The following is a 27949-nucleotide window of genomic DNA, read 5'->3' as shown; positions in this document are numbered from 1 at the left end:
AGTCTCTGAACCTGAGACAAGGCAGAGAAGGGCCATTAGAATTTACTTTCATTTCCTACGGACGTAGCCTGTCCTCTCTTCTCCTGCATTTAGACAAATGGACTTTATTCCTCTCAGATTTGAAAAGAACTTTTTATTTATTTTTATTTCCCAAGTGATCCTTTGTATGTGTGTGTTTGTTTGTTTGAGTTGTTGTTCTGTTACTTGGACTTCCGTTACTCTGTTATCATGGACCAAAAAAAATAATTTTCTGCACTGGGGAGGGAACCACTGTAAATGAGGAAATGTGTGTTTCTGTTCAGGAGGGAAGAAGTCTCTTTTTCTAAACTGGTCAGAAACCGCTTAGTAGTTCCAGCCCCATCAACCTTTTGTAGTCTTCTGAGAGTCCAGCACATGCAGGGCTGAATTAATCCCTGGAGAAAAAGATACTTGGGTCTTGCTTTATGTCCTTTTCTGCTATGTCCTTTGCTATTCTATGAGGAAGCACAGTACAAATTACTACACATATTTGAAACAATCACTCAGATTTTTTGACAAGGAAGTCAAATGCAAACACCATTCAGTTTTTGGGAGCCCGTGTCTCAATACTCAAGGCAAACTATTTAATATAATTTGTTCGTCTCTGCAGGAAATGGCTTGGGATGATTCTAATAAGGTCTCAGTAGATGCAGTTTAAAAAGTTGGTGCCTGACAAACTGCAATGACGTAACTTGGCAAGAGAGTTTAAGTGTGTTTAAATTGGCTCCACTGTGCATCGTTAGAATCTCAAGCTTTCTCTCCTGGAAATTAGCAGCTCTCTGAGCATACAGCCAGGTTTGATTATGGCTCTAATCTAGGGGAAAGTGAGAGGCTGTCTCAAAGGAAAAACGTCCTGTGAAAACTAGAAGGATTTCTACAGTGCTTTGGTTCCATCCCAAGAAAAGGGAGGGGATTCTTGCCTAACCCATTGAATTGAAAGATTACAGGTCAAGCAGAGCTAGCTGCATGCCCCTGTTAGGGGCTGGCTTTAAAACTGCTTGGACTGGGCTGTTTTCAATACTTCTCAACTTTTCTAAACTCAGAAATGGTTCTTGAGGAAGATGAGGCCAATTCAGAGCTGTCACTGTCCCCTCCAGCTGCCTAGGGCTCCTGCTCTGCAGACCTTTTCGGGGGGGGGGGCTCCTTCTTCCCAGATCCTGGCAAATATGAGTCAATGTCTTGAATAGACTTCTGAATTTAATTTTAGAAGAGACAACATTGTCAGAGTGTGCCATTGCACATCTGCAATGTGAATTGCAGTGTGGGATTATTCCCTTGTCAAGTGTGAAGATAGGAGAATTCCCTCCAAGGACCTTTTCCCTCTCTCAGAAACATGAATGGCCAGTAGAGAAAAAGGACCATTTTCGTCTTCACAGTTAAAGGCAGTAGCTGAGTCTGTCATCAGTCTTGGGTCACTGTAAGCATTACTAGCCGGAGACCTGACAAATCTTATTAATCCCACAGTTAGACAAAATGATTTGATTTTGACTTATCTTAGGGATGGTCCTGCCATGACACAAAGGGTGGGCAACAAAGCCTCTCTCCAACCAAACAGTTGCCCCTGTGCTATCTCACTGAATTCAGAGATGTGGTCATGACTTCTCGTTTCTACTGTCAGGAACTGCCAAGCCTGAGATAGCTCAAATCCAGCTAACTGGTGCGCATCTGTATTCTCCAAATAGATGAAATTTTTTTTTGTTTTGAGAAAATGACTCTTTCATTATAAAATATGATGTAAAACTGTAACTTTCAAGTGTGCATCCTCAGCTAGGACTTTCTTGTGGAGGCCACAGCAAAATGAGCAGGGTGAGTTGTAGCAAGTGACTTTGGATGACTGAGCTATTTGGATGAAAAAGATTCATAATAATGAGTTAAAATTAACTCTATCTTAGCTGAAACCAGGACATATATCCACCCCTTATTCCATACCATTTATGTCATGCTCAGGTTACACCCTTTCCAATACATTGTAATTAATCACCATTTTCATCTATGGTATATAGAATATCCACGGAGTTTGCATAGTCTGTGACTGACTTCGGGCTCCATCTGTCACAGCAGTCTTTCAGGGCAGTAGAGATGGTGTGTGATGTTGGATCGTCACACATTGAAGCCCGTTCTCATTCCATCACATCTCTGTGCTTGTCCAACTCTAACAAAATTCATTCATTATTATCTGCATGGCTGTTACTGTGATACCATTAATAGGACATTGACATATAGCAATCATGGTAGTGATGACATACAGTATTATATAATAGTTAACATAATACAATTCAACCCCTGGGCTATTCTCACCCAGTATTAAATCCCCTTGGGGTACACACCAGACCTACCCATTCTTTTGCATTACCCACCAAGTGCATCCAGGTCCCTGAGCAAAAGCAATCCCACTAATGGGCTTGCCTTTTCCTGAGGCAGGAGTAGCCCAGACAGTCTTACCCAGCATGTTTCTTAGGTGCACTACAGGAACTTTATCCCCTTCTACAGTACGTAACAGGTTTGACTGGGCAGGTCCAGCTTGGTTGGCAGATCCCCTAGTATTGACTAACCAGGTGGCCTTTGCCAAATGCGTATCCCAATTTTTGAATGTCCCAGCACCCATTGTTTTCAGTGTAGTCTTTAACAGTCCATTGTATTGCTCAACTTTCCCGGAGGCTGGTGCATGACAGGGGATGTGATACACCCACTCAATACCATGTTCTTTGGCCCAAGTGTCTATAAGGTTGTTTCGGAAATGAGTCCCATTGTCTGACTCAATTCTTTCTGGGGTGCCATGTCACCACAGGACTTGCTTTTCAAGTCCCACAATAGTGTTCCAGGCGGTGGCATGGGGCACAGGATATGTTTCCAGCCATCCGGTGGTTGCTTCCACCATTGTAAGTATGTGGCGCTTGCTGTTGCGGGTTTGAGGGAGTGTGATGTAATCAATCTACCAGGACTCTCCATATTTATATTTCAGCCATCGTCCTCCATACCAAAGAGGCTTTGACCATTTGGCTTGCTTGATTGCAGCACATGTTTCACAATCATGAATAACCTGTGCTATAGTGTCCATGGTCAGGTCCACCCCTCGATCACAAGCCCATCTGTATGTTGCATCCATACCTTGATGGCCTGAGGTGTCAAGGGCCCATCGAGCTATAAATAATCCACCCTTATGTTGCCAGTCCAGGTCCACCTGAGCCACTTCAATCTTAGCAGTTTGATCTGATCCACCTGCTGGTTGTTCTGATGTTCTTCATTAGCCCAATTCTTGGGTGCATAAGCATCTACATGGCATACCTTTACAACCAGGTTCCCCACCCAGGCAGCAATATCTTGCCACAATGCAGCAGCCCAGATGGGTTTGCCCCTGCGCTGCCAGTAGTTCTGCTTCCATTGCTGTAACCACCCCCACAGGGCATTTGCTACCATCCATGAATCAGTATAGAGATAGAGAACTGGCCACTTTTCTCGTTCAGCAATATCTAAAGCCAGCTGAATGGCTTTCACTTCCGCAAACTGACTCGATTCACCTTCTCCCTCAGCAGCTTCTGCAACTCGTTGTGTAGGACTCCATACAGCAGCCTTCCATCTCCGACGCTTTCCCACAATACGACAGGACCCATCAGTGAACAGGGCATATTTCTTCTCATTTTCTGGTAGCTTGTTGTACAGTGGGGCTTCTTCAGCACGGGCCACCTCCTCCTCTGGTGATATCCGCACGTAGTGCCACAAACATTATCTGAGCTCAGCACGCTTGCATTGCAGCCACGTGAGGAACTTCTGCTCCCATGGCATCCATCAGCCTCAATGACCCAATCCACTGAGCCAAATGGAAAGACACTGCAGTGACATGTACCGGATGAAGAGTCACCTACCTACATGGTTTTCATGGCAAGAAACGTATCTGAAGCAAGAACTGAAACATCCATAATAATTAAAACCCTTTTAATGCGTTCTATTTCACTTCCTGTCCTTATTTGCTCTGAAAATGCTGAAAAGTTATTGTAACTGTTCCCAGAAGTCATGGAGGGTTAGGATTTAATTTGTGAATGGGTTTTTTTGTGTGTGTTTGTTTCTTTTTTTTTTTTATAATAGTAAGCCAATTACTGTCTAAACTTCCATAAATACACAGATATTTACTCTAAGAGTGGGTGCTCCATTTTTCCATTTCAACTCCATTACCACAGTGATCAATGCATCCTTAGGAAAATCAAGGTGTCTTCACCTTTTCTTTGTAGTGGTTAAATCCTAAAAAGTGGACAGTAGCAGATCAAAAAGGTAAAAAAATAAAAATAAAGAAAATAAAGATCAATTCACTGTTTGCTATTTCTGGAATTTGCTTTTGTGTGTTTAAGTCATAAAGCCTTTTCCTGAAACTACCAAAGCAAAAGGGTTTTCCTTGACCTAGAGGGAACTAAAAAAAAAACACCACAAGAAATCAAAATAGGGTAGTGAGTGAACAGAGAAGATATGAAGGGGATAAGATTTGAGAATTAAAACTATATCCTCTATTTTTATCTGTACAGAGGACAAAGAATTTATAAATACAAAATACTACATCTTGGCGTACACAAATGCAATAAGGGAATTGCATAGTTACGTACACTTGCAATGTGTCTGCCATAGCATTCCATTAAATATCTCTGGCTTAACATGACTGAAATCTGTCAGATGAAGATTGTTAGATGGCTTTCCTTCCTTCCTTCCCTTGGAAGATCCAGCAGAGCCTGGCTCCCCCTGCCCCAGCAGAAATAAACCCAGGTCTCCGCTTTGCGTGGATTCACACTTTCAAAGTGTGAAATGAGCTGACAGTGGAAGCTGCAGGTAAACCTTCGCAACTTAGAAGAAAAAAAAAAAAAAAAAAAAAAAGGAGGGAAGGCATTTCCACTGTGGCAATTAGGAGCAGAAAAACTAGCTAGTTAATGCAACAATATTCTGGAAAAACAAACACATTGTAAGAACTCCTTACTGGCTCCCTAAACACTTGTTACCAAGAAGGGGATTGTTTATATTAGCTATACACCTGGGAAGAGGAGGGCAGATGGGAAAAATTGGAGCTGAAGTGGCAAATCATAGGAGACAGCATTTTCAGAACATTATAGCTAAGGATTTTTTTTTCCCCTCACAGGTAATAAAATAAAAATCACAGAATCACAGAATCATCTAGGTTGGAAGAGACCTCCAAGATCACCTAGTCCAACCTCGGACCTAACACTAACAAGTCCTCCACTAAACCATATCACTAAGCTCTACATCTAAACGTCTTTTAAAGACCTCCAGGGATGGCGACTCAACCACTTCCCTGGGCAGCCCCTTCCAATGCCTAACTACCCTTTAAGTAAAGTTCTTCCTAATATCCAACCTAAACCTCCCCTGGCGCAACTTTAGCCCATTCCCCCTCGTCCTGTCACCAGGCACGTGGGAGAACAGACCAAACCCCACCTCGCTACAGCCTCCTTTATGGTACCTATAAAGTGCGATAAGGTCGCCCCTGAGCCTCCTCTTCTCCAGGCTGAACAAGCCCAGCCCCCTCAGCCGCTCCTCGTAAGACTTGTTCTCCAGACCCCTCACCAGCTTCGTTGCTCTCTGGACTCGCTCGAGCACCTCCATGTCCTTCTTGTAGCGAGGGGCCCAAAACTGAACACACTGCTTGAGGTGCAGCCTCACCTGAGCCGAGTACAGGAGGACAATCACTTCCCTAGCCCTGCTGGCCACACTGTTCCTTATGCAAGCCAGGATGCTGTTGGTCTTCTTGGCCACCTGAGCACACTGCTGGCTCATGTTCAGCCCACTATCAACCAATACTCCCAGGTCCTTCTCTGCCAGGCAGCTTTCTAACCACTCATCTCCCAGCCCGTAACGCTGCTTGGGGTTGTTGTGCCCCAGGTGCAGGACCCGGCACTCGGCCTTGTTGAACTTCGTACAGTTGGCCTCAGCCCACCGCTCCAGCCTATCCAGATCCTCCTGCAGAGCCTTCCTGAGCAGATCGACACACGCACCTAACTTGGTGTCGTCTGCAAACTTACTGAGGGTGCACTCGATCCCCTCATCCAGATCATCAATAAAGACATTAAAGAGAACTGGCCCTAGTACTGAGCCCTGGAGGACTCCACTAGTGACCGGCCTCCAACAGGATTTAACTCCATTCACCACGACTCTTTGGGCCCTGCTACCCAGCCAGTTTCTAACCCAACGAAGCGTAAGCCAGTCCAAGCCAAGAGCAGCCAGCTTCTCGAGAATGCTGTGGGAAACAGTGTCAAAAGCCTTACTGAAGTCAAGGTAAACCACATCCACAGCCTTTCCCTCATCCACCAAGCGCGTCACTTTGTCATGGAAGGAGATCAGGTTTGTCAAGCAGGACCTGCCTTTCATAAACCCATGCTGACTGGGCCTGATCGTCTGCTTGTCTTGCAAGTGCCACGTGATGACACTCAAGATAATCTGCTCCATGAGCTTCCCTGGCACTGAGGTCAAACTAACAGGCCTATAGTTTCCCGGGTCTACCTTCTGGCCCTTCTTGTAGATGGGCATCACATTTGCTAGCTGCCAGTCGACTGGGACCTCCCCTGACAGCCAGGACTGCTGATAAATGATGGAAAGCAGCTTGGCCAGTTCTTCTGCCAGTTCTCAGTACCCTCGGGTGGATCCCATCTGGCCCCATCCACTTGCGTACATCTAAGTGCTGTAGCAGGTCGCCAACCATTTCCTCGTGGGTTGTGAGGGCCACATCCTGCTCCCCATCCCCTTCCACCAGCTCAGGGTACTGGTTATCTAGAGAACAACTGGTCTTGCCGCTAAAGACAGACAAAGAAGGCATTAAGCACCTCAGCCTTTTCCTCATCTCTCGTCACTAAGTTTCCCCCCGCATCCAGTAAAGGATGGAGATTCTCCTTAGTCCTTTTCGTGTTAATGTATTTATAAAAATATTTTCTGTTGTCTTTAAGAGTAGTAGCCAGATTGAGCTCCAGATGAGCTTTGGCCTTTCTAATTTTGTCCCTATAGATCCTTACAACATCCTAATAATCCATCTGAGAGGCCTGCCCTCTTTTCCAAAGATCATAAACCCTCTTTTTTTTCCTAAGCTCTAGCCACAACTCTCTGTTCAGCCAGGCCAGTCGTCTTCCACGCCAGCTCGTCTTTGGGCACGTGGGGACAGACCGCTCCTGAGCCATTAAGATTTCCTTCTTGAGGAGTGCCCAGCCTTCCTGAACTCCTCTGCCCTTCAGAACTGCCTCCCAAGGGACTCTGCCAACCAGTGTCCTGAACAGCTCAAAGTCTGCCCTCTGGAAGTCTAAGACAGCAGTTTTATTGGTCCCCCTCCTGACTTCGCCAAAAATAGAGAACACTATCATTTCGTGATCACACTGCCCAAAACAGCTCCCGACCACCACATCTCCCACCAGTCCTTCTCTGTTTGTGAACAGAAGGTCCAGCGGGGCACCTCCCTTGGTAGGCTCAATAACCAGTTGCGTCAGGAAACTATCTTCCATGCTCTCCAGAAACCTCCTAGACTGCTTCCTTTGAGCTGTATTGCATTTCCAGGATATGTCTGGGAAGTTGAAGTCCCCCACGAGGACAAGAGCTGATGATTTCGCAACTTTTGCCAGCTGCCTGTAGAATTCCTCATCCGTCTCCTCATCCTGGTTTGGCAGTCTGTAACAGACCCCCACCAGGATGCTTGACTTATTGGCCTTCCTGCTGATTCTAACCCAGAGGGACTCATCCTTATCATTCCCAGACTCAGTCTCCACAGAGTTCCACAACATCAAAACACTCTCTAATATAGAGAGTCACACCACCACCCCTTCTGTGCCACCTGTCCCTTCTGAGCCTATAGCCAGTCATTGCAGCACTCCAGTCATGGGAGTGGTCCCACCACGTTTCAGTGATGGCAACCAAGTCATAGCTAGCCTGCTGCACAATGGCTTCCAGCTTCTCCCATTTGTTGCCCATGCTGCGTGCATTAGTGTAGGTGCACTTCAGCTGGGCCATTGCCTGCTCCCCCAGCCCTGACATTGTTCCCCCTGGCACACCTCTAACGAGCCTTGTTCCCTCCCCGTCCCTTCCTACCTAGTTTAAAGCCCTCTCAATGAGCCCTGCCAGCTCCTGCGCTAGCGTCTGTTTTCCCCTTTGAGACAGGTGGGACCCATCTGCAGTTAGCGGGCCGGGTGCCGAGTAAAGCACCCTGTGGTCAAAAAAAACAAAATTTCTGTGTTGGCACCAGCCTCTGAGCCACCTGTTTATCAGGTGGGCTTTCTGAGTCCTCCCTGTACCCCTCCCTGCCACTGTAGGGATGGAGGAAAGCACAACCTGTACTCCCACTCCATCTACTAATCGTCCCAGTCCCCTAAAGTTCCGTTTGATAGCCTTCAGGCTTCTCTCTTCAATATCATCTCTGCCAGCCTGGACTATCAAAAGAGGATAGTAGTCAGAGGGGCAAACCAGGTTAGGAAGCTTTCTGGCAATGTCCCTGACCCTGACCCCAGGGAGGCAGCAGACTTCCCTACGGATAGGGTCAGGTTGACAAATAGGGCCCTCTGTTCCCCTGAGAAGGGAGTTGCCTACAACGATCACCCTTCTTTCTTTCTTAGTGGAGGCAGTCCTGAGGCGTGGAGTCGACTTCCTTGCCCTAGGCATCCTCCTGGGTAGACTGTTAACCTCATCCTCACCCACCAGTCTCTCAAGCTCCAGGGCCTAAAACCTGTTGTGTATGGGCACCTGGGGAGGCAGGGCCGGTAGGGAGGCGGGTTGCCTGCGATGTCAAGCAGGTAGCTGTTTCCATTCCTCCTCTATTTCCTTTGAAGCTGATATTGTTTGATAAATACTGGAGGTTAAACAAGAAGTGAGTCAATGTACTTTTTAGTTCCTTTACATGCAGAAGTAAAACTAATCTTAGTCTCAAAGTACATAACTAAAGTATATACTCTCAGTTTGATTTTCCTGCAGCTACACACTTTCCCATACTGATATTATTTTGGGAATGACCAAGCTTGCTTTTATCTAAAGGTTTTTAAGACCAGGAAATAATACTACGGTCCTCACTGTGGGAAAGAAATTTGTAGTCATAAATGCACCTGAAAAATAGCGCATACTTAAAAAACAGAAGTGCACAAGAAGCAAAAGAGCAATGTATCAGAAGAATTGACATCACTAATTTTGTTGAACTCTATCACACAGTTTATTTTTTCTGGGGTGGATTACTGCTAGTCTATTTTGTTTTACAAGGCATCATTCAAACAGTTAAGCACAAGCCTTGAACAAGGTATGCAAAGGTATGAGTAAACTCCAGGTAGCAAAACATATCTAGTCTCTTACAAACTTGAGGAAAACTTCAGCTGAAGTAAAGTTGGATGGTTTCATTAGCTTTAATATCACTTCACATCACCTGAGCATCAGACTCATTCTGCAGATGTCATCCAAATGCATTAATGAATTGTTCTAATCGCAAGTGAAACAGACAGCTTTCCATAACAAGTGGGCAACTTCTTCATACAACAAGGAAAGCAACCTTAGCTTCTCATTTCTGAGTCAATTACCATCTTTGGTCCTTTACTTTGTAAATTTATTTCATCAGATAGACTCCTTCAAAAGCAGTTGAAGGGCCTGGCTTAAAGCCCACCGAGGTCACCAGGCCTTTAGTTGCTGTAAGAAGCATAACATTCAGAGCAATAAAGCACAATTCCTTTTAGATCTTTACCTCAATCTTTTGTGGAGTCAAGCATGGACCTGAAATTTGAGGAACTCCTAATTGTCCAAAAGCATTAGACCCACAGGACAGAACTAGGCCAATTCCTGCAAAATAAAGTGTTAGAGTCTGATCAGTGTATAAGTGAGCAAAAGCAAAGCACCGTAACATTCCAACAGGCAAAAGTATCACAGTGAAACAACTCAAAAAAGACCTAGCATCTCCTCTTCCAAAGCCCCTGAGGACACAGGCTTCTGGTTTTACATATCATGTTCAGTAAAGGTCTGAAGTTCAAGGTGATACAAGAAACATGGACTAACTTAGTTTGCAATGCAAGTAGCTTAAAACTTGTGAGTGCTGTGCACTGCACACGCAATAGCAATATGGAACTTTCAGTGTGTTCTCTACATCACCATTTTTCCCCAGCTCCTACAGAGGCAGACTTACCTACTAATATGATTGCAAAATCCCAACCACAGGCAACTTCTTTTACATGAAAGCCAGACAGGGCAGTGCACAAAGTGAAACGCAGTACATCCTCTGTGTGATTCAGTCCCAGCTGCCCTTCTTTGTTATGGCCACACACAAAGAGCTCTCCAGCACCTGGAATAATATAAATAAATAAAATAAAATCACATCCACTTGACAGACTAAAAAGAGAAGTCTATAGGCCATGAGATCCTGTGACAGACAAGGACAGCTGACTGTATCATTTTAGGCACTGCAATCACACAAAAAGAGAAAGAACGATTTCTGATGCATAAGAAGCATCTTTGAATAAGCACAGTTATATAAAGTCAAGGGAGACAATCCATATAGTAAAACAGGAACCTGTTATCAGAACTGTTTCATACCATTCACACCTCTCTGTATCCCTTCTTTCCCATAATTAGCCCACAGCAGAACCCTTCAAAAACCAGACACTATTTTCCGCTCCTTACACTACAACTTCTCAAGACTGAATAACTTCCTACTTAACTCCTTCCCCCCTCATCCTCAATACAGGAAAATTGACAGTTTTATATGAAAAGCTGTTATATGAAACAGGTAAAAAAAAAATTGTCCTCACAAATCCATTAAATAACCACAGATAAACAAAACAGAGGAAATTCCCCAAAATATTAACAAGCACTGGAGGAAACTGCTTTGCAACTAAGAATTTGCAACTAAGCTCAGAAACAAAAGCAAAAGATAGGTGGCAGCACCAAATCAACAGGGAAACACTTTTTTTTTTTTTTCAGGCTCTGTCATACATTCCTTGCAAGTGCAATGTTTTTACCAGTGATAACTGCAGAATGTCCCCCTCCTCCAGTAATGCTCTTAATGTCTCAACATTTGCAGGAAACATCTTTCGTTGACTGAGGTACCAGCACATCCTCTTTATGACCAAGACCAAGTTGTCCATAGCTGTTTGCACCCTTCAAATACACACACACACAAATAAATAAATAAAAAGACAAGTTAAAAAAAAAAAGTTAACAAAAAGAGATACACTCAGCCCTGCTCATCAGGAACATGTCACAGGTTAACCTGCCAGTATTTGCTCCTGAAAATCCCCCAAAAGGGGATCTTCAATCCTGCAGCTGTCTCATAAGACCCCCAGAATTACCGACAATGACTGTCCTAGATCTGCTGCCACTCAGGTTGCCACTATAACCCCACTGTTGTAAGAAACATGCTGGAATATATCACAATAAGACTAACTGTAGGCTAATAGCTACTAAGGCAGAAAGCCTCATTATCAAAAATGATCCCCACCTGTTTAATTTTAATTCAAATGGTTCCCACTCATCACCAAGATGTTATTCGTGCCAATGCTTTCCAGCAGTATACCCCCAAAATAAGACGAGAAAGACACGCTACCCTATTCTGGAACCTAAGCGGGGAAAGCAGAACAAACTCTTTTAAGTTAAAGTGGGCAAAATGGAAATAGACCACGTGTTTATAAAAACAAAACAAAAGCAGCTAAACCAATCCCACAAAGCCACTGCTGACAATGTGGTAACACGTCGGGGGATGCCTTAGCCACTTCTAGCTCTATTCGATGACCAGAGTCCAATTCCAACCTCTGTTCACAAGGGCGGACTGTCAGTAACCACCGGCCCAGTGGGGGTTAACCCACCTGGCCTGCGCTCCCCTGCTAGCTGCTCCCCCCCACGCAGCACCTGGTGTACCTCAAAAGGGCACCTTCCGCACTAAATATCTGGTACCTACAGAAGCGTTAGGCACTTGAGGCAAAAGCATCAGGCTGGGCAGTTGACAGGTGGGTGAGATTTCGGGATCTGAGCTCGAGAGGCTGATCCAGTCGCTGTCTGGCAGTCAGTTTTGGAGTGTTACCACACGACAGACCCACCGTCCTTCTCAGAAGGCTGCTCGCAAGCTCTGGTTTTAGTTCACAATTTGCGAGGAACCCGCACGCGGTCAGGAGCGGCAAGGAGGCAGGTGCCTGGGCAGCCCGGAGCCACACACGGCGGCCGTGGGGACGAAGCTACCCACCTTTATCCTTCCCACAGCGGCGGAACAAAATACGAAGCAGGCGGGACCCGCCCCCCCCGGGGCCGGGTGACGGGGCCACCACCGCCACCTCACGACCCCGGCCCCGCGCCGCCATCTCGCGGTGGGCCAGAGCCCGGCTCCCCCCAGCCGCATCGCCCTCGGCACCCACCTACCCAGGCGAGCAGCACCGCGGCCGTAGGGCCAGCAGCCACACATCCGTCCCGTCCCGTCCCGTCCCACAGCCGCCGGGGAGAAAGAGGCGGAGCGGGGACGGGCTCCGGCGGGGCCCCGCCTCATCCCGAGCCGCCCCGGACCGTTTCCCCCCGCGGGCGGCCGTTGGGTAACGGTCGCGCCTCATGCGCGCCGCCTCAGGGGGGGACCCACTCGCCCCCGCCACAGTCACCTCTCACAAAAATATATAACATTCCCCACGGAATGAACGCGCGGGGGCAGAAAAGCCGAATCAGAGCGTAAATACACAAAACTTTAGTCAGAAGGGAATGCTACAGTGCTTAAGTAAAGGTTTATTTGCTCCTACTAATCACCAACAGGGTGTCGCTATTTATTTCATCGACAGTTAAAGCCTCCACAGTAGTTAAAAATATTTAAATTGTCACTGCTCTACACATAGGCAGAAAGGTTGGGTGTGTGAAGCCAAACATATGTGTTAACACTGTGAAAACACATCCTCTCTCTATTACTTTTAGCAGTACTTACACTTTTTGTTACACGGGTGCAAATAAAGACACAGTTGCTGTTTTTTTCCAAAGTATTTGAAATTAGGTGCTAATTTAGGACATGTAAGGTTTCCTACTCAATGAATACATAATTCAGGCAAAGTCTTGTAGTAACACAGATCTATATTTCAACAACATAATAATCCAATCATTTCTTAAAATGCAGCTGAATATTAGCTGTAATCACAGAAGCAGACAGTACATCCTCCCTCACTGCTCAAAGACTGGTTCTTCTTCAGGAAGAGGAAGCATCTAAAATCTATTTGAAAGTGTGACATAAACTGTAAATGTTGTAGACCACAATTCTATATGTCCAAAATATTCTTTAAAAAATAATAGTGGATTAATAAAGTCACAGGAAAATTAAATCAAGTCTAGATAAACAGTGAGTGTGTTTGGGAAGATAGGGCCGGTGATTGCTTATGAAGCAGATGCAGCCTACCAGAAGACATATGAAACAAAGTCATTATCAAGCAGAGAGGTTCTCCAAAGTCCTTTCCAATTCCCAAAGGACTTGGATCAACATCTCCAGTGCATTTGCAATTTCAGTCGATTTTCACAGTGACATCCACAGTTGCAAACTGTGGCTTTTCTGTAGAGCTACATATGAAGAATCAGTGCCTAGCACGATATAAAATACACCCTCCACATCACAGATCTTCCATTCAAATGTATCATTCCCCATACAGATATCATTTCATAGACAGGGTGGCAGAAACAGCAGGCAGTGCAGCTCTGTACAGCTACACAGGATGCTTGAAACTACTGTGGGACACTGATTCCTATAAAATGTTTAGATCTTTCAGTTATCATTTGCTTGACGGTGAATACAGGTGTTCAGGCCTAGCAAAGAAGAAACTAAATCCATCTTTGTGCAGCTTGCAAGGTCAATGACATGACTGAGCTGTCACTGGGATGTTTATTCTTATAAAAAAGCCATGAACTTTGGCCATAACTAAGAACTTAAACACCAGAGTTTAAAATGAGAGCCATTTTAGAAGTGGGCTTCGCTTAGTCCTGTGAAGCCATTTTGAATATTGAATTGCAATTTGGAAATGGTTTTAGGCATTGCAATAAGTCACTACCTGATGGCTTGCTATAATCTTGGCTATATTTATTCAGTGAGGAAAAAGGCAAATGATATTTCCTTAGTGTCTTCCCTCAGGTGCAATACCAGGGACAGAAACAAAAATCCTGAGTCTGAGCTGACAGCAAATCTCTTGAAATAAGCAGAATTAGGATTTCATGCAACAGCTCTGTATCTCTGCCTTCTACTAGAAAGATGCTAATCAGTACAGTTGCAATTCTTTAGGGGAACAAATGATCTCTTTGAAAAGGAGATTTGACCGCTCCATTTTATCATGATGAGCTTCCAGCTATTTGTGTCCTGATGCCTGGATCGTAGTAAAGTTTTAAACTTAATAGCACAGGCATAGAAGCACTGATTACTATAACTTCTATGCTATAAAGTCTACACTACTGTAAAATTAGCAGCATAGACTACTAGAGTCAGACAGACATTTCCCTGTACCAAATTATTCTATGATTGCCTCATAAGCCACCGGCTGTGGTCCAGTCTGGTGATTTCTCTAGTCCTCTGCTAGCTTCTGAAAAGGAACACTAGGACTTTTTTATCCAGGGAGGATAGAGGTGGAAGAAATACATTCTGTAAGCGACTTTAAACAGAGAAACAAAGTGATTATCCTTATGGGCCATTCACTCTACCATTTGTAAAGGAAAGTTCTGCATACAGCACGTTACATGCCTAGAAAGAAAAGAGTGGGGAAAAGAAAAGAGTTGCTGAGCACACCACACTGATGATGGGAATGTTAAACTTCCAGTTGTTTGCCCATCTTGCTGAGGGCATCGCTGACAATGTCTAGCTCATGACGTAGCTCATTCACCACGCTGGCAATGCTCTTGGTGTCTTTCAGGATCTGCACACTTTGAGTATATGGATTGTACTTCACGCCAAATGGGCGCTTGATGGTTTTTGCAAACTCTCTATTCAAGTAAAAAAAGAGAGGGAGTTTAAACAAAAGACAAATGCATCCTCTGTGTGCAATCAGTATCAATAACCACTTTTCTAAACCACTTTTGTGATAATTATATAATTATAATAATTATAATTACTACATAGTTCATCATCTCTTCCATCCAGTACATGAGAGACCAAACAAATATTAAATTCAGCTTTCCAGCCCCAGGAAAGGTAAGTATAAAACTGTGCTAAGAATGAAAAGATTTGATGATGCTGCTGAGAGATGCATGAAGTCAAACCTGCTTCTACAAAACAGTGAAGAAAAACTGTACCTCATCTTTTCTTTTGCTTCTTCAAAACTTTCAGAAACAAAGTAAACCTCCTGGAAAGTTGTAATGAGACATTCTTGCTTGCAGGTGACCTTTGGATCAAAAGGCTTGACTTTGGCACTGCCAGAGAGTGAGTGCTGGGTAACGTAATGCGTTATCATGTCATAGGAACATCATCACCAAAAGAATCCGTAAAGAAAAAGACAAGAAGCAAAAAGCGAATTAAAAAAAAAAAAAGATGATGTGGGACCATATTTAGTGCGTTGCTTCTTAAAACATGTCTGCAGCTGAACAGTGTTTTAAGCTTAACGAACTGAATAACTCTGAAGGGTCATATTCCACCAATAAGGATCAAAAATGGGGTTCTTCAAACACAAGACTGCTTTGTAAACACGAGCAATATTTTCAGAATCTGCTTAAACCAGCAGTCGTATTCTCAAAATAGGTTACCTGGAACCTAAGGTTAAGAATGACGGTTACCCGTCATACGATGCTTTCTGAGAACAACACGTGAGCTGCTCAGCATGCACCCAAAAGGACACTGCCCTGTAATTAATGCCACACTGAATTCACCTAAAATTCATCCCTACAGTAGGTACTGAGGAGCTGGTTGTGATTTGTTTTGTTTTTTAAAAGTATTTTTAGAATTATACCTCATAAAAAATGGCAGAACAGTGACAATAATAATCAGGTACGAGCAAAGAAAAGAGGGAAATAAGCAGTGGATATTCTTACCTGGAGCTCACTAATTGAAGAGAGCAAACCAGCCCCATAAACTCTTAGCTGTCCCTCTTGCTTGCACAAGCCAAACTCTACAGTGAAGAAGTAGCACTGAAACAGAGAAGGGAGTAAAATAATTCAGCCTTCTTCAAAGATGCTGTGGTGAGCTAGATGGGGGCATTTCTATTTGCAGGTGGCGTCAAACAGTTTCAAATGGCATACAGTCATCATTTGGTTATCACTCTCAGATATAGAAAGGGGAAGGAACCTGAATGGAAGGGTGAAGAACCACACGACCGCACATTTCTAATAGGAAAGTCTGATAATATAGTTCACCCAGATAGGCTGGAAGTTGTTAATCCCAGTAGGATCATGGAAATTTAAATATTTTTTTTGAGAAATATTGTTATGACATGACAGGTTCAGCTTAAAAGAACCACTGGACAGAGAGGACCTTGGTGAACAACAGCCCATTACAGTTTGTTCCTCATTTGTTTAGTGTTCTAAAAAAATAACATTTAGTTTGCTGGATTTCATGATTCCTGCAGGTATATGGCAAGGAATGGTATTTTCTTAGATGGTTTAATTCTGCTCCCACTGAAGACAGCAAAATTTTTACCACTAGCTACAATTGGGGGGGGAGGGGGGGAGAAGGGGGAGAGGGGAGGAGGAGAGGGCTTTCAAAAGTTGCATCAATTATTTTTCATAATATTTTGGCCAAAGCATCTAGAAACTGTTATCTGGAAGTAAGATTAATTTACATTATTTGAATTTATTGGCTAAAAAAATCTAATGCTAGTGCTCAACACAGTTAATGAAAAGATCATATTGTTTCAATTCATTTGACACAGTAAAGAAACAGATTACATTTAAAATCATTGAACCACGTTCCTGGAAGTAAAAAAGTTATTTATCAGATGAATCAGACTATCGAATTTCAAGCTGGAAGAATTGAGCTACCCCCAGAAGTGGCATCCTTATCTGATAGCCAAGTGAAGAAAAATACCACTCACATCTTCCTTAATTTATTTTTTTTTTCCTAGCATGGAAACTTGCTATATGCTCTAAAAACTGAGAACCTGTGAAACAGGTCTAGCAGCTGGCATGGCTAATATTGACATGACTCTCCAAATTAATTAGATAGAGTGCAATCAGCTGAGTAAAGCACTAAGCTTTAAAGAGGATCACTGGGCACCGAAACACTCACTGTTGCCAGTTTTTGGACAGCCTCGTCTGATGCCCCAAGTGATGCAAGACCAATTTCCTGGGAGAACTGAGCAAAACTGGGTTCAGCCAAAAGAGGGACGTGGCCTAGGAGCTCATGGCAGGTATCACTGGAAGAGAGAAAAAACAAGAAACCTCATCATCTTTCTTTGTTGTAGAGTGAAAAAGCAACACCACTAAACAGATACAACGTCTCATGTGAAACTTTAATAACCAAAAGACAGAGAAGTATTGAATCAAAAGACAGAGAAGTATCAAATCAAGTTCAGCTGAAAGCAACTAAACAGGTCATACCAGCGCTACAAAAGTACGTAAACTCAGATTTTCAAATGAAGATGTCTAAAATTACGATCCAAGCTGCACATTTATAAGGCAATTGAATGTTAAACTAACTTTGCCCACGATGACACCACTAGGAGTTCTCCAATAAAGTGCTGTGCTTTTGAAAATCCCGTACTTCTGAAGGTGGCACTTGAGCATGCCAAAACATCATTACATTCAGCATGAAGACCGAGTCTTTGGCACCTTTAAAAATAAGTTTTCTTGCTGGCATTCTTGAACAGCTTTTCAGTAGCTCGGCTTCATGCAGCAAGATTCAAAAATGCACATCTCATTGTACCCCGAGATTAAATGACTCACGGCTCTGGTGTGTAGAGAGGGTCCGAGCTGTGTCTGACATACTGAGTGCAGTGAAAAACTCTGAATGCTAATCCTGCCAAGAAGTCCCTGGGTGACAGATACCCAGCAACAGGACGGATGGTGAAACCTGTGCGCTCTAAAAAGGAACGGAGAAATTGTACGTTAGTTTAATGTAGAACTTCATAATATTCTCAACCCTGCTGTAACTGGGGTAAATGCCACAGTGCTACTTTGGCTCAAAAGCATGTGGGAAAATTAGGCCTGACTAGAAAATTAGACCTAAACTCAAGAATGGCCAACATGTAATAAAAATGTCCCTATCCCTGTATAGGATTTACTAAGATTTTATGTCTACAGCCAACACAATACAATTATGTATTGCTTTAACCAATCCTGAGTTTCTTTATAGCTAGCATTTGCCCCCAGACATCACTGTTTTTGTATATCCAGGACACAATGCATTAAAATCCAGTTGGTAGAAAGACCATAATTAAATCAAGCAAATGTTTCACTTTTGGGTTTCCCAGCCAACACCAGGACACCAAGGATCATTTTTGGTGCCCATGTAATAGCAGTGTGATTTGCAATGGGCTTTAATTCCTTTTTTGTTTAAGAAAATTAATACATTACCTTTCAGGAAGCAGGACACATCTTCCAGCTGGGGAATATTGTCCTCCCTGTACCCACAGTATTTGGTGAGCAAGGGCAAGTTTTTAAGGTACTCTCTGCAGGCATGAGTTGGGTAAAGCTTGTTAAGCTCTCGGTATACAGTCCCCCAGGTCTTGATCTCCTCCTCTGTGAATTCAATCTTGGGAATTGGGTCACCACTAAAAGGAGAAGAGGACAAAAGGACATGCCTTGATAAAAGGCTTATACGGATGATTCATTTCCTTACTATTATTATTTAACATTCATATGGCTGTGACACTTGGTCAGGTTTAAGACTTCACTACGCTGCAAAATACACAGTGATATCTGGTCTACACCCTGAAGAGCTTTTAGGCTAAGGGGCTTGCTCTCTCTTCCACCTAAATCAACCGATAGGATTCTTTACATTGACCTCACTGGGGTCTGAAAGCTTTAGTCTTGTAAACAGTTTCTTAGGTGTTTTAACACCAGGGATAACATTTAAAATAACGGTAAAACCTTTAGTTTCAGGAGCTGAGAATGCATCCTTTTCCCTGTAGTATTTCCCCTACCTGTATACAATTCCTTTCCATTATCTTTATTTGTTTTAGGACAAGATAATTCCCTAAATAAGCAACACAATGAGTGGAAGCAACTAAATATACGTTAGGTAAAAATCACGCTTCTATGCAGAGGAGACAAGTGTCTGTCTGAACACAGTAATTGTAGTTCATCTCTCCTAATTAGCCCTTAGGATCTTGATTAAAGTAGATTATGTCAAAGCTGTGATCTAAAGCCTGCTGAAAGCAACTTGAGTGTCAATACATTGCTTCTGCTGCCACCTAGGTAACCAGCATGGCAGGTGCTTTCGAAGGGAAACTTGACAACACACCAACAGTAACTGCTTGTGTGCTGGTGGCCAGCTGCATTAATGCACAGTGCAGCAGAGCTCTAGACACCCCGTGTTTCTAGGTCATACCCAGTTGAGGAACTTGCCATCTAAATTCACACGTGCAACAGCAACAAGAAAATCATGTTCAGAAAAAAATTATAGCACTGGGCTACGAAACTCTTGCAGCTTTAAGAGCTCCCTCCCCCAGGCAGCATCTCTAAAGAAAGAAGCTCTCTGAATTTCATTTCGCAGAAGACTTCTTATCTGTGCATCACATGCACTATTTTAAACCAGGAAATAAAACTCAAGTATTAACATTTGCCTAGAGAGTTTACACTTAGTGGTCAATGGAATCTATACTGACTTTTGCCTCCCCTCCCTCTTCATCACAAAGGAGACCCATCTGCCCTGGTGTAGTATGTATGTGCTGGCACAGGCAGCTGTGCAACGTGTTCCCCACCCCCTCTTCTTGCTACACCCACTTCCAGAGAAGCAGGGAGCAAACCTAGGGCCTGAATGAACCACAGTGCAGGAAGCCCACGCTGCCGGTCCAAGGATCAGCACTGCCACAGATGCCACAATGGCTGCGCAGCTGTGAGCTGATCCTCAGACTGATCGGAGACCCAGGAAGCTGTAAAATGGCCTAGATCCACCTTTTAATCTGCCTTCATTTCAACCCTCCAGCCCTGATTCCTGAGCCAAGTCTATCTCAGCGAGATCAGAGCCCAGGGATGTGAGCTCCTGCTAGTCCACTCTGCTATTATTTCAAAGTATTCGGGAAGCTTATTCTGGAATAAGTTGAGCTTACTGTTTGTAGTTCATAGCCAGGTCTGCAAAATACTTTCGTCTCTTGCGATAGACATTGTCTTTGAAACCCTGAGGGAAGGTGAGGAGGGAAGAAAAAGAAAAGTTAAATGAACTTTCAAGCTGTACTAAATAAATACATTTAAAACAAGACATTTGACATTTCTTCAATGGGAAATATAAAAGTATGCTGTGTAAGAATGAGGGGACAGGACAGGAACTGTCGTGTGAAACTTTTTTTTTTACTGTAAAATAAGTGAATACACCAATTCAACGCAAAGATTAGAGGTTTTATGCATGCACAATATATATTCAATAGACAAATATTCCTTTTAGTCTTATCACTATTTACACAAAATTGATTACTTGCTTGATTATTCCAAATTACAGAACAAATTGGCCATTTGTACAGTGCAAGTACTAATTTGTTTGCTCCACTTATAGTAAGGAAGAAAGAAAGAGGAGGAACCAAGCCTGTCTAGCGACAGCTTTTTTTTTTTTCTGTAGTATTTTTATGCAACCACTCAGGGCCCAGACCCAAAGTCCTCACATGAGTAAGCCTTGCAGAAAGGCATGGGAGCTAAACCCAGTGACAGCCTTGCCTGTACTAGGAAAAGAAGCGAACCCCCCACAAGAAGATGTTCAGACCCACAGAGACACCATTGAGGGGAAGGATAGGGAGGAGGAAAAGCTGCATTTTTTAGAAGCAAGTTCCACAAGGTACTTTCCACTAAGGATTGGGCACAGGGGGTGGAAGATACTTACCGGATGGTCAGCATCCAAATCAGACCCATACATCAGCACTCGGTTTGCACACTTATCCAAATCTGAGATCTTCTTTGGAAACCAGGGAACATTCTCCATGTCTAGGGAACGCATGGAATCCACAAACTTATTAATAACAGCGAGCGTGCTGAGGGAGGAAATGCTACTTTCAAGTATGGCTATGGCGGTTACAAGCGAAATCTATAAATTAAAAGGGTCATGAATAGGACAAGGGAGTCCACTGCCTATCTGGCACCAGCCTACAGCTCACACTTCCTCCTCTGTCACTGCCAGTCTGCCTACAGAGCACAGCGGACTCCAAATCTACCAGGGGAGGAAATGGTTAACACGGGTTTGCTACTACTATTAATGTTAGGGTAGCATCTAGAGGCTCCTTCTCAGCAAGGCCTCCTTGTGCGCAGTGCTATGCCAGTCTTTTAGGGCACAAAGCAGGCAAATGAGCCAAGAATCCATTTGCTTGTGGTCCTTGGGCAGAGCAGGAGTAAGTTGGAGTTCTCCCATCCTGCTTTACTGACCCTGGGCAAGAAACAGTGCTCTGTGCTTACATGTCCCAGAAACATCAGGCTTTGCTGAGGGGTTTGCTGGGGAAGAGGAAGAGAAGGAGGCAATTTTAGTCCTGCAGCCTTAGAGATGCATAATTAGTTTTACCCCAGCTTTTTTTTTTTTTTTTTTAAGCTAAAGAGTTTTACGCAGCTCTTGCCGGAGCTGTTAACATACTACAACAACCAAAGCACTTCTTTCTTTCCCTATGCTCTTTAATTTTCTTAAAAAGGACAGAGGAAGTATTTAGATTGAGATTTCCCCTAATTAGGGCTAGAATGAGCAATTTTTATCCAGAAGACACTATATCTCACCCCTCCCTGCCTACCAGCCTGTGCCAAGTGCAGTGACTGAGAAACACATTGGACTGACTTTGTGCTTCCCTGAATTTTGAGCATCTCTTGAACTAGGAGCAAAGGTAAACAGGATGTGAAGCATCCCAAAAGTGAAAGGCACCTTTTCTTTCACACTGACATAAGTAATCATTTATGATGAAAAGTGGTTAAAAAAAAGTTTTTAAGTCAGGAGCTACACGAGGAAATTGCAAAGAACTTCTCCCACTCTCCCCAGAACCTGAACTGAACTGGTGCCTGTCAGTATGACAGCTCTGTCACCGTGGTGCACAGGCCATAGCCCAGCCCTGCATTCAGGCTTTGCCTTTGCATCGGTCTCTGCTGGTGCAGGGACTCCCACTTACAGTGGTTGTGCTGTGCTGAGGAGGGATGGGAAAACAGAAAAACAAGCAGCCAGTATTTCTAGAGGACAACAGCCAATGCAGCCCCCACTCGCACCAACCACTCTACATTCACTGACAGCACAGAAGCACAAACCCGATAGCTAGCCATGGAAAACACTATATGAATGCAGACGTGGACACCTTAACCAAACTTCAAACATGCTGAGAAATGCAATAATGTCTTTCTTTGTGCATTTTTGCCAGCACTGCCCTTCATGCTTACCATGTTCCTGCACGTTGAAATGTTCTGTTGGGTTCATAGAGACAACGCTGACATGGGATTTGAGGAGCTGGAAGATCTCATTCAGTTGTTCCCTGTTACTGTCACAGTCAACAAAGATCTCAAACTCAGAATTTCGTCTCTTGGATTTCCGTGACTCGATGTGCACCAGATTTACATGCTTCTCCTGTTTTGTAAGAAGCAATGTTTTCAAACAGATTGACTAAAACTGATTGACTAAAAAGTCAGTATTCCAAAAAAAAATATTCTGTTGCCACAGAATATTTACCAGCTATGTGAATTTATTTTAGTTATTTGGATCTCCTAATGACAGTTTGCTTATTGGTGGTAAGGAAATAGTTTGATTTTGAAAAGCTTCCCATTGAGAAGAAAATGAAGGAATCTGTGTTCTTTTGGTTTCTTTTACATTGAGGAAGCAGAAAAAGACACAGTAGGGAGGTTTAAATTCCTTGACCTTTTTCTTTCATCCCTCCCATAAGAAGCTGATCAGCAACTTGGTCTGGGGAAGTTCATAACGATGCCTGTCAAGTCTCCATATAATTATCTCACAAGCAAGGGATTTAAAAACAGTAGTTTTCCAGGCATAAACCTCACTTTTCTTTTTTCTTTTTATTTTTAATTATTAATCATACATCTTATATAAGGAGCATACAGGAACCCCTAGCCTAGATGTGCTTTGCCAGACGACAGAGCAGAGCAACACTGCCATATTCCCTGCAAGATACCTGCCCAGCAATCAAAGGAGTACCGCCGTCACCCTCAGTCCAGCCCAGCAGGGTAACAATGGCACTGAAGGCAGCAGGTCAGCACCCAAGTGTGTACCCACAGTCAGCAGGTGTTTCAGGTCTGATTCTTAAATGCTTTAGAAACAATGAGTGCCAATCCCCTTTCGTGGAGTAAAAAGAAGAATCTCTCCTAATCTTTAGTAGGTGCAGAAAAGTCTGTGAAGACTTTAAGCCAACATCTAATTTCTGAGGCATAAATTTACCTTCATGGATAATTTTGGGTGCAAAGTGGGAGCCATGTTAGGAATCACATCCTTAATAAATTGATGTAATTAATTCTAGTGTGTTCCAAAACTACATTTAAAATTCAAAAATATAGAGCTGCTATAGAAATGAAATTATTACACACCTGGAAAAGTTTTAGGGCTTTTACAAGTCCTCCGACTTCATTCTTCAGGGAAAAAATGATGGCCGTTCTTCCTCTTTCAGATGCATGGTCTTTGTTCTCTTTATTATCTTCAATCATAGTGTAATTTGACTTAGTTAACTAAATGCAAAGAAATTTTTTGAATGGTTAGTAGTGCAAAAAGTATGAAGTTCTACATTTCAGTTTGTCTTGGAGTAATATTGAACTTTGATTGATCAACCACAAAAAGAAAGGTGCCAAATAAGTCACTATATAATGACAGGCATAAAGTCAGGTTCACACAGAATCTGTGGGCTGAAGATGAAATTCAGAAGGGGTTTTGGTGTGTTGTTTTTTTTTTTTTTCAGTTGAAAGATTTTATAAAAAATTTTAGTAGTTCTCTAGCATGCAAAAATTGTTTTCAAAGTATTGTTTATAACAGGTGTTGGTATTTTTAGGGAAAAAAAGGCAGGCTATAACGTGTCAGCAGAAATAGTAAGTTGAAAAAAATACTTGTTAGCATATTTGATGAATATTGGTAAAGGGAGTAATTCAAAATCCACTGGATATAGGTAGGAAAAGACGGATCATGCTTTTATAAATCAGAGCTGAAAAATCATTGCCTTTCTCTCACTACACAACCATAAAGCATTACTTTTATAGAGAAAGGAGACAAAACCTAAAGAGTTGAAATGTTGTGCTGAACAGAATCTGTTGACTATAAACACAGTCCCACTCCAGCCACATGTAACAGAGCTATTCTGTTAGTCAGTTCCCCTAATTCACATGCCAAATCCTTACAATGAACACCCAACTCACACTGAAAATTCTCAGACATGCTACACTGTAGGACCATGTAGTTTTGTAGACTACTAGTGATCACACGCTTGACTGTCATGAAATCAGTAGGTATCGCAGAGCATATTCTTAGTTATATGTAGCCAGGCCATAAACAGAAATAATATGGGAACAATTAAGAATGTGGAAAATGCAAAATAAAAACAAACAAACAAACAAGGGTTAGAAGCATAGGCTGTCTCATGTGTGTTCAAACCTCGCAAAAATAAACAAAAAAAGGTTTCTGAAGGAGCAGAGAGGAAAAACAAAGGCATATTATTGCTACTTGGAATTATTTCTTGATTTGACACAGTGTTTAAGATCTGATTATCTGGTGCCGACTCACCTGGGAACAGAAAAACCAACAATAAAAACACAGTCAAAATGACGCAGTTCTGTTGATACCCTTCTATGTTATCTCCAACTTTTACTTCTTTAAAATGGTATCTACCTACTATAGATTTGTTTAAACAAAAGCACAGATTTTACATATCTTTTATCAAAAACATTCCCATTTATCTTTCAGATTAAGAAGGTAATCTGCCTAACAAAACAACTAAATTAGTTTCATTTTAAATTGAGGGATCTACAACAAGGTAAACATTTGAGTCTGCTCTAAGGAAGGTTTTAAGGAAGTTACTGGCTGCAAGTTCTTTGGGGTGCAGAAGTGGAGACCCTTGGAAGAGGTCTCGTGATGCTAATGTATTATCGCTACCCTCACTGGGTTTCTGATGAGGTCCTTACCCCTAACAAGCTGTCACTATACAATGAGCTCGGACAACAGTGTCCGTCCAGCGCACTGCTTCTGGTCCAGCAAAGCCACTGATCTCCCACAACTTGAGGCAAGGTACCAAATTATCTGCTGAATGCGGTGCTGAGACCCAGCAGCCTGCAGGTTTCACAGCTTGCTTTAGCAAGCATCTGTTCAGCATCACAAGAGCCAGGAACAGGCACTGAGCAGGGCTACTCCGAGCAGAAAAAACTAATAGCCCCCCAAGCACGTATAAGTTATTGGTTGTCTTCTCAAGTGCAGAGATTGCTATTTGAGTAAGCCAAATCCCACTCAGATGATACTGCTGTAGAAGCAAAAAAGTCTCTATTACGAACACATGGTGGTCTTTGAAGGTATAAACCATCAGGCTGGTTTTTTTATATAAGGTTTATACACAGCACGTTGGCTTGATTCCACATTCGGGATCACTGACTTAAGATCAGCTTATGAGATTTAGTACAGTTGCAGGTAATATTATAAGGTGCACAGTTTGGAAAAACTACACGTATTGAAGACTAACCTTGTAGTTCTGATCTTGTATTTTGCTTGTTCAACTAACCTTGTATTTAGGACTGGGCAACATCATTGATAAAGTAATATTTTTAAGAACCAACAAAGAAAGCATAAAAAATTCAGTGTATTCTTACATTAAATTCTGAAAATGACCACTAAGATGAATCTGAAAAAGTTGCAGAAGAGAAATCCAGATGCCTACAATGCCAAATGCACACCATTTGCATCTGTAGTCCTAAACTAATTTTAATTTTCATCTTTCAATACAAAAATAGACTGGAAACAGGTCTATGTTAACACCGCCACCTTATTGGTACAGGACAAGGGAAAATGATAATGCAAAAATAATTCCTCTCCTCCAACAGCTGCACCTCCTGTTTCATTTTATTCTGTACCAGTAACTCAGCTCTAATTGTACCTGACACTTTTCCTTTACGGCATCACATTTAAGCTTTTTAGATATGGTGGGTAGGAATTATTGCTAAAACTAACTTGTCATGTACGTGACTTAAGTCAATGAAAATACACCAACAGGAGAAGCGCTCTAAAGCTTTTACTCAGATAGCTATCTGGGTGCCTTCTAGTTAAAAATGACTGCTGCTGGACTCCACAGCAATCACCTTCCCTTTCTCTCCACCTCTCCACCTCGAAATACTCTCTGTGGGATAGATATTTAGCATTTATATGTTGCAGTTCAGTTCTCTGTATTAGCAGATAGTCAATATTTAAAATCATCCAAACATATTTGTTTAAAGGAAATTATATTTTAGAGCTGTAAACTAAAGTCCAAAAACTCCTAAGTACATATTTGACACAGATTGTTGTTATTTGTACTTGAGAAAAAGTGTCAAGAGGCATTTTCCAGCCTCCTGCCTCCCTTCCTGAGCAGTTGGTTACTTTCTCGCCGTCCTTTTCCCACACTTGCAAACAGGGAAGGACGAAGACACGATCTTGTAAGTGACCGCAACTCGATGTCACCTCACCGGGAAGGTTTCCACACGCCAGGGGTGCTCCTGGCCCCGCCGTTCCCGAAGAGACCCAAGCCCGTGCCGCTTTCTGAGGGGAACGGCGGGGCAAGTTCACGCGTAAGCTCGCTCCCTTAAAGCCTTCTGCTTTTTGCAAGAAAGGCTACCGGCTCGTTAAACCGCCCGGTGTCACTAACTACAGCCAGCGAATTGGTACTTACCTATTGATTTTATCCCATGTTCTCCGGCTCCCAGAGCCCGCTCAGAGCGCAACCTGCAGTGCCCCAGGCAGCTGCTCCCGACCCGCACCTTACTCCTCTCCTCAGCCCACAAGTTCCTCTGCTCTACCTCAACTCCCGCTAGAAATTTGGGCTTCCACAGCCCCTCGGCCCCCCGAGCCCCTCACCTGGCCGCCGGCCTCCCGCGAGCACGGCGCCGCCTCCAGCGAGCCCCCGCGGCGGGGCAAGGCCTGCATGACCCAGCGGGACGGGACAGGACAGGACGGGACGGGACCGGCCCTGCTTTATGGAGGGGGCGAGAGCCGGCCCTAACCCCCCCGGGCGGGGGAGGAGAGGAGGAGGAGGAGGAGGAGGCGGCGGGAGGAAGGCGGCGGGCAGCGGCTGAGGAGAGGCTGGGCGCTGGAAGCTGCCCGCGGTGCGGGTTCTCCTCCCTCCGCCCTCCTCGGCCCGCCTGAGGACGGCGAAGGTGCGGGCTCAGCTGCCGGGGAGGTCCCCAAAAAGCAGCGCTAAGGGAAGGGGGGGTTGTGCCGGGCAGCAGAGGCCGAAACAGTCTGTGGAGGTTCGAGGGGTACGGCGGCAGAGAGTCGTTTGTGTGGGGAACGGGGCTGTGCCAGCAGATCCCGGGCTTGTTACACTACTTAAAAACCGGGCTTTCAAAGAAAGGTTCAAAGTCAGCAACAACCATTTTCCCCCTAGTTTACTCAAGTGACTGAACCATCTTCAGTATTTTTCTCTTCAGTGCCTAAAACCCCCGAAAGCCTGGCTCCAGCTAGAGCTCTCTGACACCGGTGTAAAGCACTCAACAAATTACACTGATGAGGCTGACACCAAACCATATCAGACATCGTGGTTCTTGCACAGACACCTTCAGCGCCTGTATCTGAGCTGGAGAAACCCCTACTGGGAGCCCACATGGCTATCAGGGGCTCACATGGCTATCGGGAAACACAGAGGGACTTCAGCTCCCCCCGGCGCAGCACACACCGACCCTCGAGCAACCCCAGCAGAGCCGAGGGTGAACAGCTCTGCCCTCCACACATGCGTGGGAC

At 43.7% G+C, this 27949-nt stretch overlaps 1 protein-coding gene across 3 annotated transcripts; it reads right to left on the bottom strand.

Moving 5' to 3' along the window:
* Nucleotides 1-17: 17 nt before the first annotated feature.
* Nucleotides 18-27949, bottom strand: LOC121070444 (tryptophan 5-hydroxylase 1). Of its 3 annotated transcripts, XM_040557607.1 has the most exons (17): nt 27068-27949; nt 23578-23715; nt 22426-22609; nt 21472-21507; nt 20906-21006; nt 20145-20212; nt 18448-18644; nt 17818-17953; nt 17162-17288; nt 15970-16065; nt 15238-15371; nt 12361-14928; nt 10971-11109; nt 10139-10294; nt 9704-9798; nt 2000-4254; nt 18-473 (listed from the first exon to the last, which is right to left on the bottom strand). In XM_040557607.1, exons 1-12 carry the CDS (start codon nt 27134-27136, stop codon nt 14754-14756), a joined length of 1461 nt encoding a protein of 486 aa, XP_040413541.1. In that variant the 5' UTR covers nt 27137-27949; the 3' UTR covers nt 18-473; nt 2000-4254; nt 9704-9798; nt 10139-10294; nt 10971-11109; nt 12361-14753. The 3 variants fall into 3 exon arrangements, with proteins under 3 accessions (XP_040413541.1, XP_040413542.1, XP_040413543.1); XM_040557608.1 differs by lacking the exons at nt 18-473; nt 2000-4254; nt 10971-11109 and having other exon boundaries at nt 8979-9798; nt 12357-14928; XM_040557609.1 differs by lacking the exons at nt 18-473; nt 2000-4254; nt 10971-11109; nt 21472-21507 and having other exon boundaries at nt 8979-9798; nt 27068-27946.

Source organism: Cygnus olor, chromosome 5 (assembly GCF_009769625.2).
Source record: "Cygnus olor isolate bCygOlo1 chromosome 5, bCygOlo1.pri.v2, whole genome shotgun sequence".
In the NCBI taxonomy this organism is placed as follows: Eukaryota; Metazoa; Chordata; class Aves; order Anseriformes; family Anatidae; genus Cygnus; species Cygnus olor.
This window is presented reverse-complemented; position numbering and strand designations above follow the sequence as displayed.

Excerpts from the sequence above, each read along its gene's own strand:
- LOC121070444 (XM_040557607.1), bottom strand. The coding sequence starts at position 27,136 with ATGCAGGCCTTGCCCCGCCGCGGGGGCTCGCTGGAGGCGGCGCCGTGC. Across the intron at positions 18,645-20,144 it reads CTGGCTATGAACTACAAACA|TGGTGACCCAATTCCCAAGA; the intron begins GTAAGCTCAACT and ends TTCTCCTTTTAG. Across the intron at positions 17,289-17,817 it reads CCTCTCTACACACCAGAGCC|TGATACCTGCCATGAGCTCC; the intron begins GTGAGTCATTTA and ends TCTCTCTTCCAG.